General features: G+C 38.6%; 1 protein-coding gene across 6 annotated transcripts in view; it reads left to right on the top strand.

Annotated features, from left to right (window-relative positions):
* Positions 1 to 15,059, top strand: part of EYA1 (EYA transcriptional coactivator and phosphatase 1) — a 115,345-nt gene that overhangs the window by 39,205 nt on the left and 61,081 nt on the right. For all 6 annotated transcript variants that reach the window (XM_042464248.1, XM_042464249.1, XM_042464247.1 and 3 more), the window contains 4 exons: positions 7,632 to 7,714; positions 8,175 to 8,361; positions 11,357 to 11,499; positions 13,448 to 13,531. In XM_042464248.1, coding sequence (XP_042320182.1) covers positions 7,632 to 7,714; positions 8,175 to 8,361; positions 11,357 to 11,499; positions 13,448 to 13,531 — 497 coding nt within the window. The remainder of the gene's footprint in view (positions 1 to 7,631; positions 7,715 to 8,174; positions 8,362 to 11,356; positions 11,500 to 13,447; positions 13,532 to 15,059) is intronic.

Raw genomic sequence — 15,059 nt, 5'->3', positions numbered from 1 at the left:
AATAATAATAATAATAATAATAATAATAATAATAATAATAATAATAATAATATAAAATAAAAGAGAAGTAATAGTGCCACTATATTCAGCTTTGGTCAGGCCACACCTGGAATATTGTGCCCAGTTCTGGGCACCACAATTTAAAAAGGATGTTGAGAAACTGGAGCGTGTCCAAAGGAGGGCAACTAAAATGGTGAAGGGTCTGAAAACCATGTCCTATGGGGAACAACAGGGAGCTGGGGATGTTTAGCCTGGAGAAGAGAAGGTTAAGAGGAGATATGATAGCCCTGTTTAAATATTTGAAGGGATGTCATATTGAGGAGGGAGCAAGCTTGTTTTCTGCTGCTCCAGAAACAGGACCTGGAGCAATGAATGCATGCTACAGGAAAAGAGATTCCACCTCAACATTAGGAAGACCTTCCTGACAGTAAGGGCTGTTCGACAGTGGAACAAACTCCCTCGGAGTGTAGTGGAGTCTCCTTCCTTGGAGGTCTTCAAACAGAGGCTGCATGGCCACCTGTCAGGGATGCTTTGATTGAGATTTCCTGCATGGCAGGGGTTTGGACTGGATGGCCCTTGTAGTCTCTTCCATCTCTACGAGTCTATGATTCTATGAAAAGCTAAGTAAAACAGACGTTTGAAATCTTGTCACCACATGTCTCACATGGCAAAGTTGGCACATGAACAAATGATCTTAATATCATGGGCAAAATGAACTGGAAATCTAAAATAAAACCTTAAAGATTCCAGAACTTTGAACTACTCTTGGACATAAACTCTGAAGTTTATGAAGTACCTTTAATATTAGTCAGAATATATGCTGGTCCTTGTGGTTACATTTCGGTTTCTGTGGCACTTAAACTAATCCAGTGGTGTAGTTTCTCTATATTTAAAAATTGTATCAATAAAGTTCTGTGAGTTGTAGCAGTTCCGTGCTAGTCATCTGATGAAAAATGTAAGATCTGATTTGAACATTTAAATAAGCTCATGCAAAACTAACAAATTTATATATAGCACCCAGCTGGAATTGTTTTCAGAATGATCATCCATTCTCCTATATATTGACAATTCATAGTTTGTAGAGTTTTTATAGATTGGGTTGATTGTCTTTGTGTGTGTGTGTTGTATATAAAATTCTGTGGAAAGCAAGGCCATATTTCCTTAGTGCAATCTGATTATGGAAAACTAGTGGTGTTCTGCTACTACAAATATCATTGAATTGGTGAATAGCTATTGTAGTTCCAGACTATGCACGATAAGGAATAAATTGCATTTTACTTTTGCAGTTAGCAGGATGTTTTCTGGTGACAAGAACAGGTGATCTACTGTTTGTGTGACAGGGAATATCCACAAAACTGTGTGCTGTTATTTCTCTCATAATGTTACATTGGATTTGAACATTTTCTTTATGACTTATTTTTATGTTGCTGCTGTTCACGGTTAATTTTGTAGAAATCATTTATATAATTTGTAAGGATGCAAATCCTTCCTTTTCTCACAAGATCTCACAAGAATGAAAAGCTATGTAAAATTTCTTCGTACCAAAAAGATAGCAAGGTGTTTTCTGCCTTTTTGGTGACCGTTTTTGCAGCTGAGTGGCTGCCTGTACAGCTCCAAATGTCTGGTGTTTCCCCTGGCCTCACATCATCCTGTTTGTATGATGCAGGCCAAAAGCCCAGGCCAGGATTGGGCCAGATCTGGGCAGACCAGACATTGATCCAGTGGATCTGGCCTGATCCCAGAACGAAAGGGCCTTAATGCAGATCTAAATGACTTGCTATTTGTCATAGAATTTCTCTGAAACTCCATGGCAGACCCCCTGTTGTACCTCTGACATCAAAGTGAGGTGCCTGGCTACCCCTGCATGGCCAGGTGCCCTGTTTTGACATCAGAGGCTGTGATGGGGGCTTTTCACTAGCCACAATGGAGGAGTAAGGTAACGGGTGTATAGTGGTAATGGCTCCATGGTGTGGGGGAAAGGAGTATAAACCTCCAGCCATCCCCACACAAGTACAGGACCAATCCAGGTTGGGCCCAGGGCCAGGAAAGCAAGGGCTCTGTCTGTGCTCTCCTGGCTTATCTGATTAACCCTCAAGACAGTTATTTTTGTGCATTTGTACAAAACTATAATGGCTATGCAATGCTTATTGAGTATACCTCTAAAATTAGCAATTAGCAAAATTAGTCCCTCTGCGTATTGTACGGAGTAGAGGGAAGGTAAGAAAGTTATTCATAAATAACTCCTTACTTATCTGACCTTCTTTCTCCTTACATTCCTACTCGCACCCTCCGCTCTGGTAGTCAGGGTCTCCTGTCACAATGTAGGACTACCACTGCCCCCTCCCGAATTCGTCCCTTCTCGCTTGCTGCCCCTTACTCCTGGAACCTTCTTCCCCCACATGCACACCTCATCACTTCTCTGCCCAGTTTCAAAACTGAATTAAAGACTATATTGTTTAGAGAAGCATTCCCAGAGGTGAGACCCTCTCTGACCCAGGAAGCCTCCTTCTAACCATCCATCAAGAAGCCAAGCCCTTCCTCCAGTCCATCTGCCTTGGTCCAGGCCTCGGAGGTGGAAAAGATCTGCTGGACCTGATCCTATTCCCCACCACCACTCCCTTCTCCTTTTGTGTCGTGTCTTTTAGATTGTAAGCCTGAGGGCAGGGAACCGTCTGACTAAAAAAATTGATGTACAGCGCTGTGTAAACTTACAGCGCTTTATAAATAAAGGTTAATAATAATAATAATAATAATAATAATAATAATAATAAAGAAAGTGAAAAGTCTGCATTGATGGCAAGGCATTTATTGGAATTGCTTAGGAGATTTCTGAAGCACTTCTTAAAAACATTCAATAACAACAACAACAACAACAACGATGATGATCATGATGATAATGTTCTGGTCCCAGCATCTTTCATGAGGCATTTATTTCAATCCATTTACAAAATTATTTTTAATTTTTGAAGTTTCAAAATAAATTATTTTGCTTTAAGGCTTTATATTTCATGACATTACACATAGCATTTACTGTTTTGTTGTTGTTAATCATTTGACATGAAAGCAGCATGCCACGACATACATTGTTAAAATGTGGCAAATTTAAAGAATTTTTGAAGCATTTCTGAGCTGGTCTTGGGTGGTCTATGTAGCACTTTAGAAACCTGTTTCACATTTGTTATGGTCTCTGAGACCTTGCCCATTCTCCATGGGAGTCAGTAATGGTCATAAGATGAAAGAGATGTTTCTTATAGGATTCTGGCTGAAGTGCAATAATATGTTTCATAGGTTCTTATGAATTTGCAGAGTTATGAATATCTCAGAGATCACTGCATAGTTCAAGAAGAAACTAGCTATCAAGAATTTTAGCAAATAACTTTATGCTAGGGCTCAAGCCCAATTCAGGCTTGCATCCTTCCGAGGTCAGTAAAATGAGTACCCAGCTTGTTGGGGGCAATTATTGTAAACTGCTTAGGAAGTGCTTAAATGCACTGATAAGCGGTATAGAAATGTACTTGCTAAAGGGGCATAGATTGGTTTGTATATTAACTAATTCTTATCCATTTATTTTCTTTAAAATGAAATGTCCAGCAGTTCTTTTACCAAGTATTACATATTTGAAAATTCCACTGAAGATCCAATCCCAAATTCTGGCTAGCTAATAAAATTCAAGAATAGGATATGTTAACATTTTAGAGAAGCTTCAGTTACTAAATACAAGGAATAACACATAATGTGCAAGTCACATATCTGTCCTGTGTTCACACTTTTTATGTTATGGTTGATGCTATAGTGAGATACATCGTTTTCAGATTGAGGATGACATTTCTTGCAGCTTGTTGCCAATGAGCTATTTGAGTTTGCCTGTTATAGGAAAAAAAATGGAATAAAATAGACATGGCTCACATACCAGACTTTCTGTGCTATAAGTCTACACTTCTGGGTCAAATGACATGAGTTCTCATAAGTAGTCCCATCTGGAGTTTGTGACAGGCTGTTACTGCCACTGTGAAAGCTGCTTACTGGCTCTGAGAACTTCAAATACCAAGTTGCCCTTGTGGTCTCTTCCAACTCTATGATTCTAGCTACCCTTCTGGGGAAACATGTGGAACATTTCTAATTTATGTATTTTAGCTGCATAATCAGGATTATTTTGATTGTATAGTTTATCTTTAAAAATAATAATGTGGTTGTGCAATTAGTGTGTTGAATTATTCTCACAAAATCTGTGCCAAAGAAGTAATGAGAATCCTAAGGGAGCTATTCTACCCATTAGAGGTTTCTCTTCAAGAATGCTCACAAGTAAGCATTTACTCAGAACATGTTTTGTGCATTCCTTTGTCCGCCTGAACTCTCTTTAATCTGAATGTCTCCTCCCACCAATTCTACTTGTTCCTTCCTGTAGCTTCCATTTTCTTCTCCACTTGCTCAGATTTTTTTCCATTCAATTATTTGCCTTTTAAAAAAATAAGGATAAAAGCATTTCCCAAATTCTGTTCATAATATATGCAAGTATTTTATATAGCTGTTCTGAGATAGTCAATCTAGAATTACAAATTTAAATGTTTGTTTGCATTTTATCGAAAACCTTTTAATAATAGTAATAATAAAGTGTGTTTATATTTTCCGCCTCTCCCAAGTATCGAGACAGGATTACATCAGTAAAAATGATACGATAATACAAAATACGATCAATAAAACACTAATATTGAATTGACCCACATTGCTATTAGTTCTCTAAAATAACAATTCATCAATTCATCAATCATAATCATAATTTAAAAGTCATAGTTTAAAATGTCATAAAAATGATACCTCTCCCTTTTATCATCTGTTTACCTTGCTTCCTCATATGTAGGTGCATGCCCGCATGCATACAGACACACAAACAATTGAAAAATGAATTTAAGCATAAAACTAAGGTAAAGGAAAAGTCCTATATAATGAGAGAATACACACACACACACACACACACACACACACAATATCTGCAAAATTCTTGGTACCAGAAGTGGTCCATATTTCTGATTTTTTTTTTTTTGTATTATTATTTTGGAATACCTGCATTTACATATGCATAATGAGATGTAATGAATCTGGAGAGAGAGTGATGATCTGCAAAAGGGTGGGAGATATGGATGCCTGCCATTTCATAGATCCTTGCATCTCTTTTCAGCCAACTCTCTTTCCAGCCTCACAAATGAAGTACAGGTGCATACTGTGCTACTTGTGTTGTTGCTCAAAAAGCTTTGGATTCTGGAGTAATTCAGATTTCAGAATTTCAGATAACGGATACTCAACGTGTTTGTGTGTGTATGTGTGTGTCTGTGTGTGTGTCCCCCCCCCCCCCAATGTAGAACAGTTCATAGGGGCCAAAAGCATAGCAAAATTGCTCCTTCCATCTAGACATTTCAGATAGAAGTTCGTCCATTAAACTCACTGGGTTACCTTGGGTAAGTCACATGCTTTCAGCTTCATAGGAGAGCAATGGCAAACCTCCTCTGAACAAAGTGTCAAGAAAACCCCATGATAGGTTTGCCTTAGGTTTGCCATAAGTCAGAAATGACTTGAAGGCACACAACAACAAAGAGAGAGTGAGAGATTAGATAGATAGATAGATAGATAGATAGATAGATAGATAGACAGACAGACAGACAGATGATAGCTCTTCTGTGTGTGTGTGTGTGTGTGTGCATGCGCGCATGTGTGTGTGTGTGTGCGTGCACGCACACACACACACAATACCTGTTATTTATAGACAGAATCACAGAACTACCTTCCCTGTCTGACACAGTTTCAGAGTTTTCCTATCTTCTTTCCCACATATATACTAGTTTCTCTGAGACTATTTGCAGTTCATCAATGTGTCCAGTGTGGTTCAACACAGATTTAATCATGCTTGAAGATCCCACATATGAGGAAATAAAAATATCCACATTAGCCACGTGTTCTGGTTACGCACATGGGTCCAGTCAGCAAGTAACAAATACCACACCATGTTTATAAATTGTATCACTGCATACTATCTGCAGTCAAGGCAAGGCTTTTGAGGGTGAAGATTTTTTCCCCCCTTCTTCTGCCATCCTTTTGTGTTAGTGGCTTTTATATGTTTAAGAAAATTATTTTTATTGGTAGGAATTTTTTATAGTTTCCAATTTTCAGAGAAAGGAAACAAAAGTTATTTACTTTCCTGTGAATGTTGGATTGTTATTTTTCTCCTTCTGCTTCTTTCATTCTCTTGATATCTCTGTTGTTGGACTGGGTGTTTCATATAGTAATGAGAAATTATGATGTCAGATTAAGGACATTTGGTCAGTTCAGTGCATTTTTACCATCCTGCAAACTGGTACATTTTTTTTTGAAGGTCCCTTTCTCTCACCCCTCCTTCACACATTTTGGCTCTTAAGTGTCCATATGTCTGAATTTGCTTTTGAGCCAGAAGGAGGTTATTGCCCTTTAAAAAGTACAGCTTTGTTGATAGCATTAAAAACAGTGGGTCCATCTGTCTATTTTGGGTAGCTAAGGTTGAGAGAGGATTGCAGTGCCCAGGCACATTTAGGCAATGGCCTTTCTACTTGAAATGTCATGTAATAATGCTCTTGGTGTCAGGGCAATAATAAGTTCTCAAGAAAAGAGGAAAGTGCTGCCCAAGGCTGTACACTCAAAAACCGTTTTAATGAACTAATTATTTCTGTCATTATTGGAGAAGCAAAGAAGTGTCACAGCACTTTGGCAGAACATTGTTCTTTCTATACCATAGAGAAAAATATACGGGTAACCACAGTTCTAAAATGTTACATTTTAACAGATATAAAATGTAAGGTTTGCTGATTGATATATATTCTGAGGTTTTCTGTTTCTCCCAAGATCAAGTGAAAAAAGGAAAAAGACAGAGTAGCCACACTGAAAGTAATAAGATTTAACTAATTTTATTTGCTGAGCTCTATATAGGACTAAATCTATCCAGTCTATTGTAATTACATTTATGCATAAGTGCATCTAACTAAAAATGTGCAAGTAAATATTTGTGGGATCTCATTCTACTTACATTTATCTGAGAGGTGTATTACAGCCAAACCATGCAGTTACAAATAGTACTGCATGAAATGATTGCTTTGAATTTCTATTCAGTACTTCAGGGGAAGAGCATATCTTTCAGTGTTCTCCGAGACAAAAACTTTCTCTGTACATAGAAAATATTTATGCTAGTTTTCTGTGATGCAGAAAGTCTTTGCAAGAATTTTAAAACGTGAGTATCCTACCCGGCATTTGAAATGGAACAGTCCAGCAGGCTTTGTGCCATGTAACTCAGCTGATCAAGTCGTTTGATTCTTATGATGCCTAAAATAATAAAAGAAAGCCAGGTGATTCTGAATTTGTATTTTATGTTTAATGTATTCCATTCAACTAACTTTTTAACCTTCGTATATTATAATGTAGAGCTACGAAAACAATGATTTATCACTTCATAGTATAATTTGTTCCAGTACTGATGACAAAAGTAGATTAATTACTGTATCAACATATGGAAAATATTTTTGAAAAAAATATCATGTTACTGTTGATGCACTGTGATAGTCTTTTCAAAGACATTATACTGGCTGTTCATATATGCACTCTGTTTGTTTCAGGAAGCAGTTTTACAACATCATCTGGAATATATGCTGGAAATAATTCACTTACAAATTCAACCGGATTTAATAGCTCGCAGCAGGTAAATGCAGATGTGTGTGTGTGTGTGTGTGTGTGTGTAATTAAATGACAGAGTACCAAATAAGCTTTTGAAAAAGACATGACAAAACATAAATTTTGAGATAACTTAGAATCTTGGGAACTACATGGAAATTTGCTTTTACAGGCCACATTTTATTGTTTATTAATTTAATGTTCTTCATTGAAATATCGATAGCCCATCCTGTATTACGATAGGCTAGAGCAAGACACAGACAACAGAAAAATGTAAACTATTTGAAATCATGTTGTATTTTTTTTTTTAAAAAAAATATGCCAGTATGATCAGATTTTTTCACATTAATTTTCAGTTCTGTGACAGCTCTTCTGGCATTAAACTTTATGGTAGAGATTTTTACACAAATATTTAGAAATATGTACTAAAACTCAGCAGCGTGATGGTGGGAAAGTTTAATAGAGGTTTTTTTTATACATTCTGACAGGAATATCCATCTTACCCCAGCTTTGGCCAAGGTCAATATGCACAGTATTATAACAGTTCGCCATATCCTTCACATTATATGACAAGCAGCAACACAAGTCCAACAACACCTTCCTCCAATGCAACATACCAGCTTCAAGAACCACCATCTGGCATTACAAGTCAAGCAGTTACAGATCCTACAGCAGGTAATTGGTGATTTTATTGGCTCTGTAGGCCATATTTTTGGTACTTGAAAGGTATGGGTAAAAGAATGCTGAATTTGCGGTACTGTTTAAACAGTACTGAGAGAGACTGGGTTCCTGGGGAGTGGACAGGATGAAGAGCCATGAGGTTGTTGTTGTTTTAAGCAGCTTTTCCTATAATAAACAATGATTTTCGCACATCCTTCTGGAATGCCTAAGGGAGTTGGGTATCTCTGCCTTAACCTGTTGAATGATTGTGTTTAGATTTTGTATAATTTGTATTACTGGATTTTACCTATTTTTATGCGATGTTTTTAATGGTTTTTATATGGTCTGTAAACCGCTTTGATCTATGGAAAATAGGTATACAAATAAAATTTATTTATTATTATTATTATTATTATTAAAACAATGTATAAGTAGCCGCACTAACAAAAGTTAAAAAAATGCAAATTACAAGATGTAGAACAGCCTTTATAGAGCTTCAACTCCTTGTTTAGATTTTATTTTACATATTAATTGCAAGATTAAGATTGCAGTCTCTTCCTTATTTACCTGAGAGTAAGACAGGTAACACCTCTCTGGGACTTGGATCTGGAGGGGTTGCATTGTAAGGCTTCATTGGAACTTGAATCTTTGTGTTTATCTAACAGTGAATGCAGTGCTATCCTTTTATTGCTACAGGAGTGGAGTAGGGATCTTCCAAAATTTCTGTTGTTGTTGGACTGCAACCCCTGGCATACCCAGTGGTGAGGAATGCTAAGAGTTGCAGTCCAGCATCTGGAGAGCCCCATGATAAAAAGAGGTATGTTCTATCAAGCAATATGTGTATTACACTGCAGAGTAAGAGTCAGCAATTAAATCCATGCACAAGGAAAATATGAACAGATTCTGACATGCTTCATGGTCTGCAAGAGGAACACCTTCCCTTCCTCTCCTAAAAGCTGCCCAAATAAGACTGAGAATGCTCAGAATCTATAGAACACTAGTGTTCTGTTGGGACTACTGAAACTGGAAGTGGTGTATGTGTGTGTGAACAGAAAAGTATAACAGTTCCTAGAATGGATTATCTTGGAAATGAACACAGCTTGCTAACAAGCTGGAACCCTAAACAGGCCCATTCCTTGAGATACCTTTTTTTCTGGTCCCACTTAAAATTTCCTTTTAAAAATGTTTTTCTGTCATTTGAAAGAAATGTTGACTTCCTGATTGATATCTCACAAAGACCAACTATCAGTGGCCCATGGTTCACACAGTGTGACATTACATTCTCCAAGTGACAGATGGTGTCCACTCCTGCTTGGACTGTTGGATGCTGGTATTCTTAACCACACCTGATTTTCTACCTGAAAATCATGCCCAAACTTTTTCAGATTAATCCTATAAAGGCAAGTCAATCCAGAACATTCTGACTTACACTGGATGGTCCATCTACCATGGTCCTCCCTTCTGCCCTTTCAAACTGAAGACATAAAGCAGCATTCAGAGGCGGTTTACAGATCTCCCTTTTGGGGCGGCCTGTTCCTGCCCCTTTCCCCACCTGATTGGGGCCTCAGCTGCCAATCCGCTGCTTTCCAGGCTGTGGGGAAGCGGCAAAAGGCTGCTTCCCCGCAGCCTGCAAAGGGGTGTCCTTGGGGTTTCATGCCCCAAGGACACCCGACAGCAACGGGGATGAAGAGAAAGGGACCGCTTGGCCCCTTTCTCATTTGTGTCTCTGGCACAGCCATGTAAAGGCTGCGTCAGCAACACAAACCTGGAAGAGCTCTGTTTCGGAGAGCCTTCCGGTGCCACGGAAAGGGCGCCCCAGGGTCACTTTGGAGGTATGTTGTTTAAATGACACACACATCTTAAGAGTCAAGAAGCTGTGCCAAAGCTGTGTTCTAGTCCTTAGGACTGGAGCATGGCTTTGGTGCGGCGTCTGGCCTATTAGGACGCATGCAGCATTTAAACAGCATACCTGCAAAGAGACCCGAAGCAGCTTTATTTTGGCCTTTCTGTTTGGGCCCATTATTTACTTTCAGTTTGGTACATTTTAGAATGTTGCAGTTGAAAGATAATAATGTAATATACAGTACTAAATTGTCTGAATAAAGTTTAATTCATAGTTAATCCTGTGCCTACATTGGTCAGCATTTTTCCATTATTAAATTGCCAAGTGTCAACTAGTTACTGTTGGTTGATAATTTTCAGGTAGTGGCAATAACAGATGGGCTAGCAGCCTGTGATTTATCTGGAAAATTAAACTGGACCTTTGATACGCTGTTTGAATAATCAAAAAATCCTTAAGGGTCTTTAAACATTTGAAAGGAATGTTCATACTGTCTTCTGAGAGGAAAAAAAGATCCTTACTTTGCAGAGGAAGAATAGCATACCAGATAGTAAGAGGTTCCCTTACAGTAGAAAGACCCATGGGGCCCTTCTGCTTGCAAGTCACCAGTTAACAAGTACATTCTCTGTGTAATGTTAACAATATTGTTTGTAGGTGATCATGAGAACTGAACAGTTTTTACAGGTTGACTATGATGAGTGTTCACTCTTAATAGGAAAGAACAGTATGCAGAAAGAATTACTTTGAATGATAATACTATGTGTTACAGTTGAGTAAAGGTCTTATCAGATCACCTATTGGGATATTTGTAAAAGAAAGCTATTTTTAAAATTATTATTATACATTTTTTCCAAAAATAAAAACAAGAGGTTAAGCATGTTTTTTTTAAAAAAGGACGTAATGCATTTTTGTCAGTATATTTTTTTATAGAATTTTCTTATAAAAATATTTATGAGTAGTAATTATTTGTTTCTAACAGTTTTTGATATACCTATTCTCTTAGTCTCAGTTTGCTTCTCCTTATGTTTGGCATAGGAACAAAAACAAAACAAAAACAACCTGAAATGGTGGAAGATTGTATATGATTGTTAGCTTTCTGAACTTGTGTTAGATATCTGCATAGGTTAAATTGTTACTAAACTAAAGCATGAACAAATTTTTCCCTTGCAGCAGAGTATAGTACAATCCACAGCCCAACGACACCCATTAAAGATTCAGATGCAGACAGGTTACGTCGCAGCTCAGATGGCAAATCACGTGGCAGAGGCAGAAGGAATAATAATCCTTCACCACCACCTGACTCTGACCTAGAGGTAAGGTATATGAAACAGCTATTTTTATTTATTTGTTCTCCCACCCTCAACAGAAACATTAGACAAAGCTGGCATTTCAAAGGCTGCACAATAGCCTAAAAGTATAATCTAATGCAGGGGTTCCCAGCCTGTGCTCCAAGGAGCCCTTAGGGCTCCACGTGAACTTCCCAGATGCTCCAGGCCACTCCAGGAAAATGAAGAAATAAAAATTGAATGAAATTAAAAAATAAGAATATATTCTTATATATACTCTTAAACACCATTAACTTGTAATTCATAGGGTAGGTTTCTTAGGGGCTCCGCCATAGAAGTAAGGGCTCTGTGAGTCAAAAAGGATGGGAATGCCTGCTCTAATGCATGAAAGCCCTCAGAAAAAGAAAGAAAAATAATAAAGTCAAGTGCAACTTGGACCACTCCTGTTTACCCTTAAGCTTTGTCCTTCATCATGGGGAATTTATCCTACAAAATCATTTAACTCTTGCTGGTTTCCCCCTTCATTAAGAAGCCATTGCTGTCATCTGTTGCTTTTTTCCCCAGGGCATTCATGCGATAGTTCTACTTCTTTCTCTTGGAAGGGAATTTCTCTAAATGTTCTTCTTAGAGAAAACCCCATCCAAATAAAAACCCTTATTCAACATCACTGGTTCCTCTTCTCACTGTCAATTAGATTTGTTCACATTCTTCTATGCAGTAAAGGGATGTGGTGGCTTAGTGGTTAAGATGCCAGTTCTGATGATCAGAAGATTGGAAGGTTGCAGCCCAAGTGCTGCATGATGGGGTGAGATCTTGTCACTAGTCCCAGCTTCTGTCAACCTAGCAGTTTGAAAGCATGCAAATGCAAGTAGATAGATAGGTCCCACTTCTCAGTGGGGAAGATAACAGTGTTCGGTGCAGTCATGCTGGCCACATGACCACCACAGCAGTCCTCATACAATGCTGGCTCTTCAGCTTAGAAATGGAGATGAGCACTGCCCCTTACAGTCGATTACAACTAGACATTCATGTCAAGGGACTACCTTTACCTTTACCTTTTATATGCTGAGATGGAGAGAAAAGTTTCAAACTATGTTTGATATTAAGCTCTGGCAAGATGAACACACTTATTAACAACTGAGTAATTATCTATCAGTATTTTAACCACAAAAGGGAGTGTGTTGAAGTGGTGAAGGCTGGGAGTGATCTGCTAATAGCAAAGTATGCTTGTTGTTTGCTCAAAAATACCAGAGGATCAAACTAATATCCACCTCCAGGGCCATGATATCAGGATGAGAATAGCATGTATACATGCCACCAGGAAATATTCCTGACAACCTGTGCCATTGTACATGCACTAATCTTGGACCTATGGGGGAAGATATCTTTGTTAAGGGGTAATTAGAATATGCTGCTTCTCATCCAGTGTATCCTAATAACTTATCTAGGGCCCTAATATCCACCATGTTTACTGTTCCTACCAAGAAAAGGAACCCAAGGAGTTATGGCACCCTTCCTTAATTATGAAGCATTGCCCCTCTCTGCTAGGTGGAAATTCACCATTGAGAGAGAAAAGATCCTTTTAAAATATACTATTATTTTCTGTGTCCCGATTTTTGCATTTCCACACAAGATTCCCACATGCCACTGTATAATGTATATGAATGTCTGTGTGTTGGAATCTGTAGTATCAATGAAATGATCAGTCTGCACTTCTAGATGTACCTCTGAGGAAATTCCACTAAATGCAATCGGATTTACTCCTGAGTAGACCTTAACAGCTGTTAATTTTGTGATGCTGTGCTAGTGACTTTGTTCTGCATTGTTCTGCTTGATCTCCACCAAAATAGTAAAAAAAAGATTGCTTTAGTATAGTTCAGTCTTTAAAATGATATCCTCACATGTATATCTATTGATCAATTTTTTTTAACTTACCACTTCGATAGATTTGATTGATTTGGTTTTCTTTTTACAGAGAGTTTTTATTTGGGATTTGGATGAGACAATCATCATTTTCCACTCCCTGCTTACAGGATCCTATGCTAACAGATATGGGAGAGTAAGTACTGTACCATGATACTAAATATCAGCTCATTGTGTGTTTATGCTGAAGAAACCTATAAACTGAAGAATGAAGTAGTATTGACTAGAAGAGCTTTCTGACAATAGTGGTCAAAAAGTTTCTGTTACTTGTAGCATGATAAAAGAAACAGTTACAGATTATATGTTGCTTTAAACTAATCTGTGCAATTTTATGTATGCTTACTCAGAAGTTAGTCCTGCTGTTTTCATTGTGGCATAGTCCTTTCTGAGTTTATGATTGCAGCATGTTCCTAAATAAGTGATTTGTGATCTAGTGTTGTTGTTTTTAGAGCAAAGCTTTCATTAAACTTTTGACTATCTATACAAGACATCTTAGACAATGTAATCCTTGCTACATCTCCTCCTCCTGCATTAAAAAAGTTTCCCCAAGGTTTCCCACTGACATAGAAAGACCTGCAGTATATATTCCTTACACATAGTCCAGAATTTCTTATATTATCTAGTATATAAGGAGTTCCCATTTCTCTGAACTTAACTATGGTCTTGTAAGCACTGGCCATAGGTCTGGGGCCAGTCAGGAGCATTGTGTTCTCGAACTAGATTGACCACAATGGTGGCTGCACACATCAGGCTGCACCCAGTGCAGTGGCACATCATTGTTCATATGGGTCAAATGGGCCAACACCACACTGGCATGGCTGGCCCATCCCTTTCCCCAGAGCTGTGGCCACTGTTTTTGTAACTGCAGGAGCTCTGTGGACAGGCTGCCTGGGGTCCCTTTACCCTCTCTTCTCATTGGTCACGTTGTAGCCAAGGGGCTGATTAGGGGAATTTATTATTAGCTCAACATTGCAAGATGGGCTGGCTACAACAGCCCTGCGGGGTAGGTAGTTACATACTAAAGTAAGGCTTTTCCAGAGTCCAGTTAGTTGAGATGGAGATGGAATTCAGTCACAGAGTGGGTGACTGGGCCAGGAGCTAGATCAGAGTGCAGAGGGACAGAGCTTCCCCTTGCAATCTGGACTAGCCCAGTGAGTGAGGGAATCTAAGCATTTTTAAAGGCAGAAACTAAACCGTTGGCAAAGGGTGTGCAGTTGTTTGGGTGACACCTCATCAGAGGTTTCTGGTTGTGTTGGGGGGCTTGATCTGGTCTGACAACAGTCTGAGGAAAAGGGTAAGCTGATCAAGGTGGGCAAACATTGCACATTTTCCTAGTTATTTGGCTAGAAAGATAGTCTCATTAGTGACTCCCAGACTGTCTGGAAGGCATTGTTTGCTGAAGCTGACCTCACCTTGGGTGTGGTGTGTACATGTTCCCTAGCCTTGTGGATTATGGCTGACAGTAGCCCAGATTCCATCTAAGGCCATGTGGGACATCATCTATAGCCAAAAGTTCAGGAAAAAACAGTTTAGGTAACAACGTGGTCCAGCCTAATCTGAGGAGAAACAGTGATGTGCTGGGTTACCTGTCCATTTAGTTCTAGGAGGTATGGAAATGAGGCTCTGGGAATATGCTATCTTCTTTCCCTGTGCTGCTCAGCACA

This window comes from Sceloporus undulatus, chromosome 4 (assembly GCF_019175285.1).
Source record: "Sceloporus undulatus isolate JIND9_A2432 ecotype Alabama chromosome 4, SceUnd_v1.1, whole genome shotgun sequence".
In the NCBI taxonomy this organism is placed as follows: domain Eukaryota; kingdom Metazoa; phylum Chordata; class Lepidosauria; order Squamata; family Phrynosomatidae; genus Sceloporus; species Sceloporus undulatus.
The sequence above is the reverse complement of the archived record's forward strand: the minus strand, read 5'-3'. Positions and strand labels throughout refer to the sequence as shown.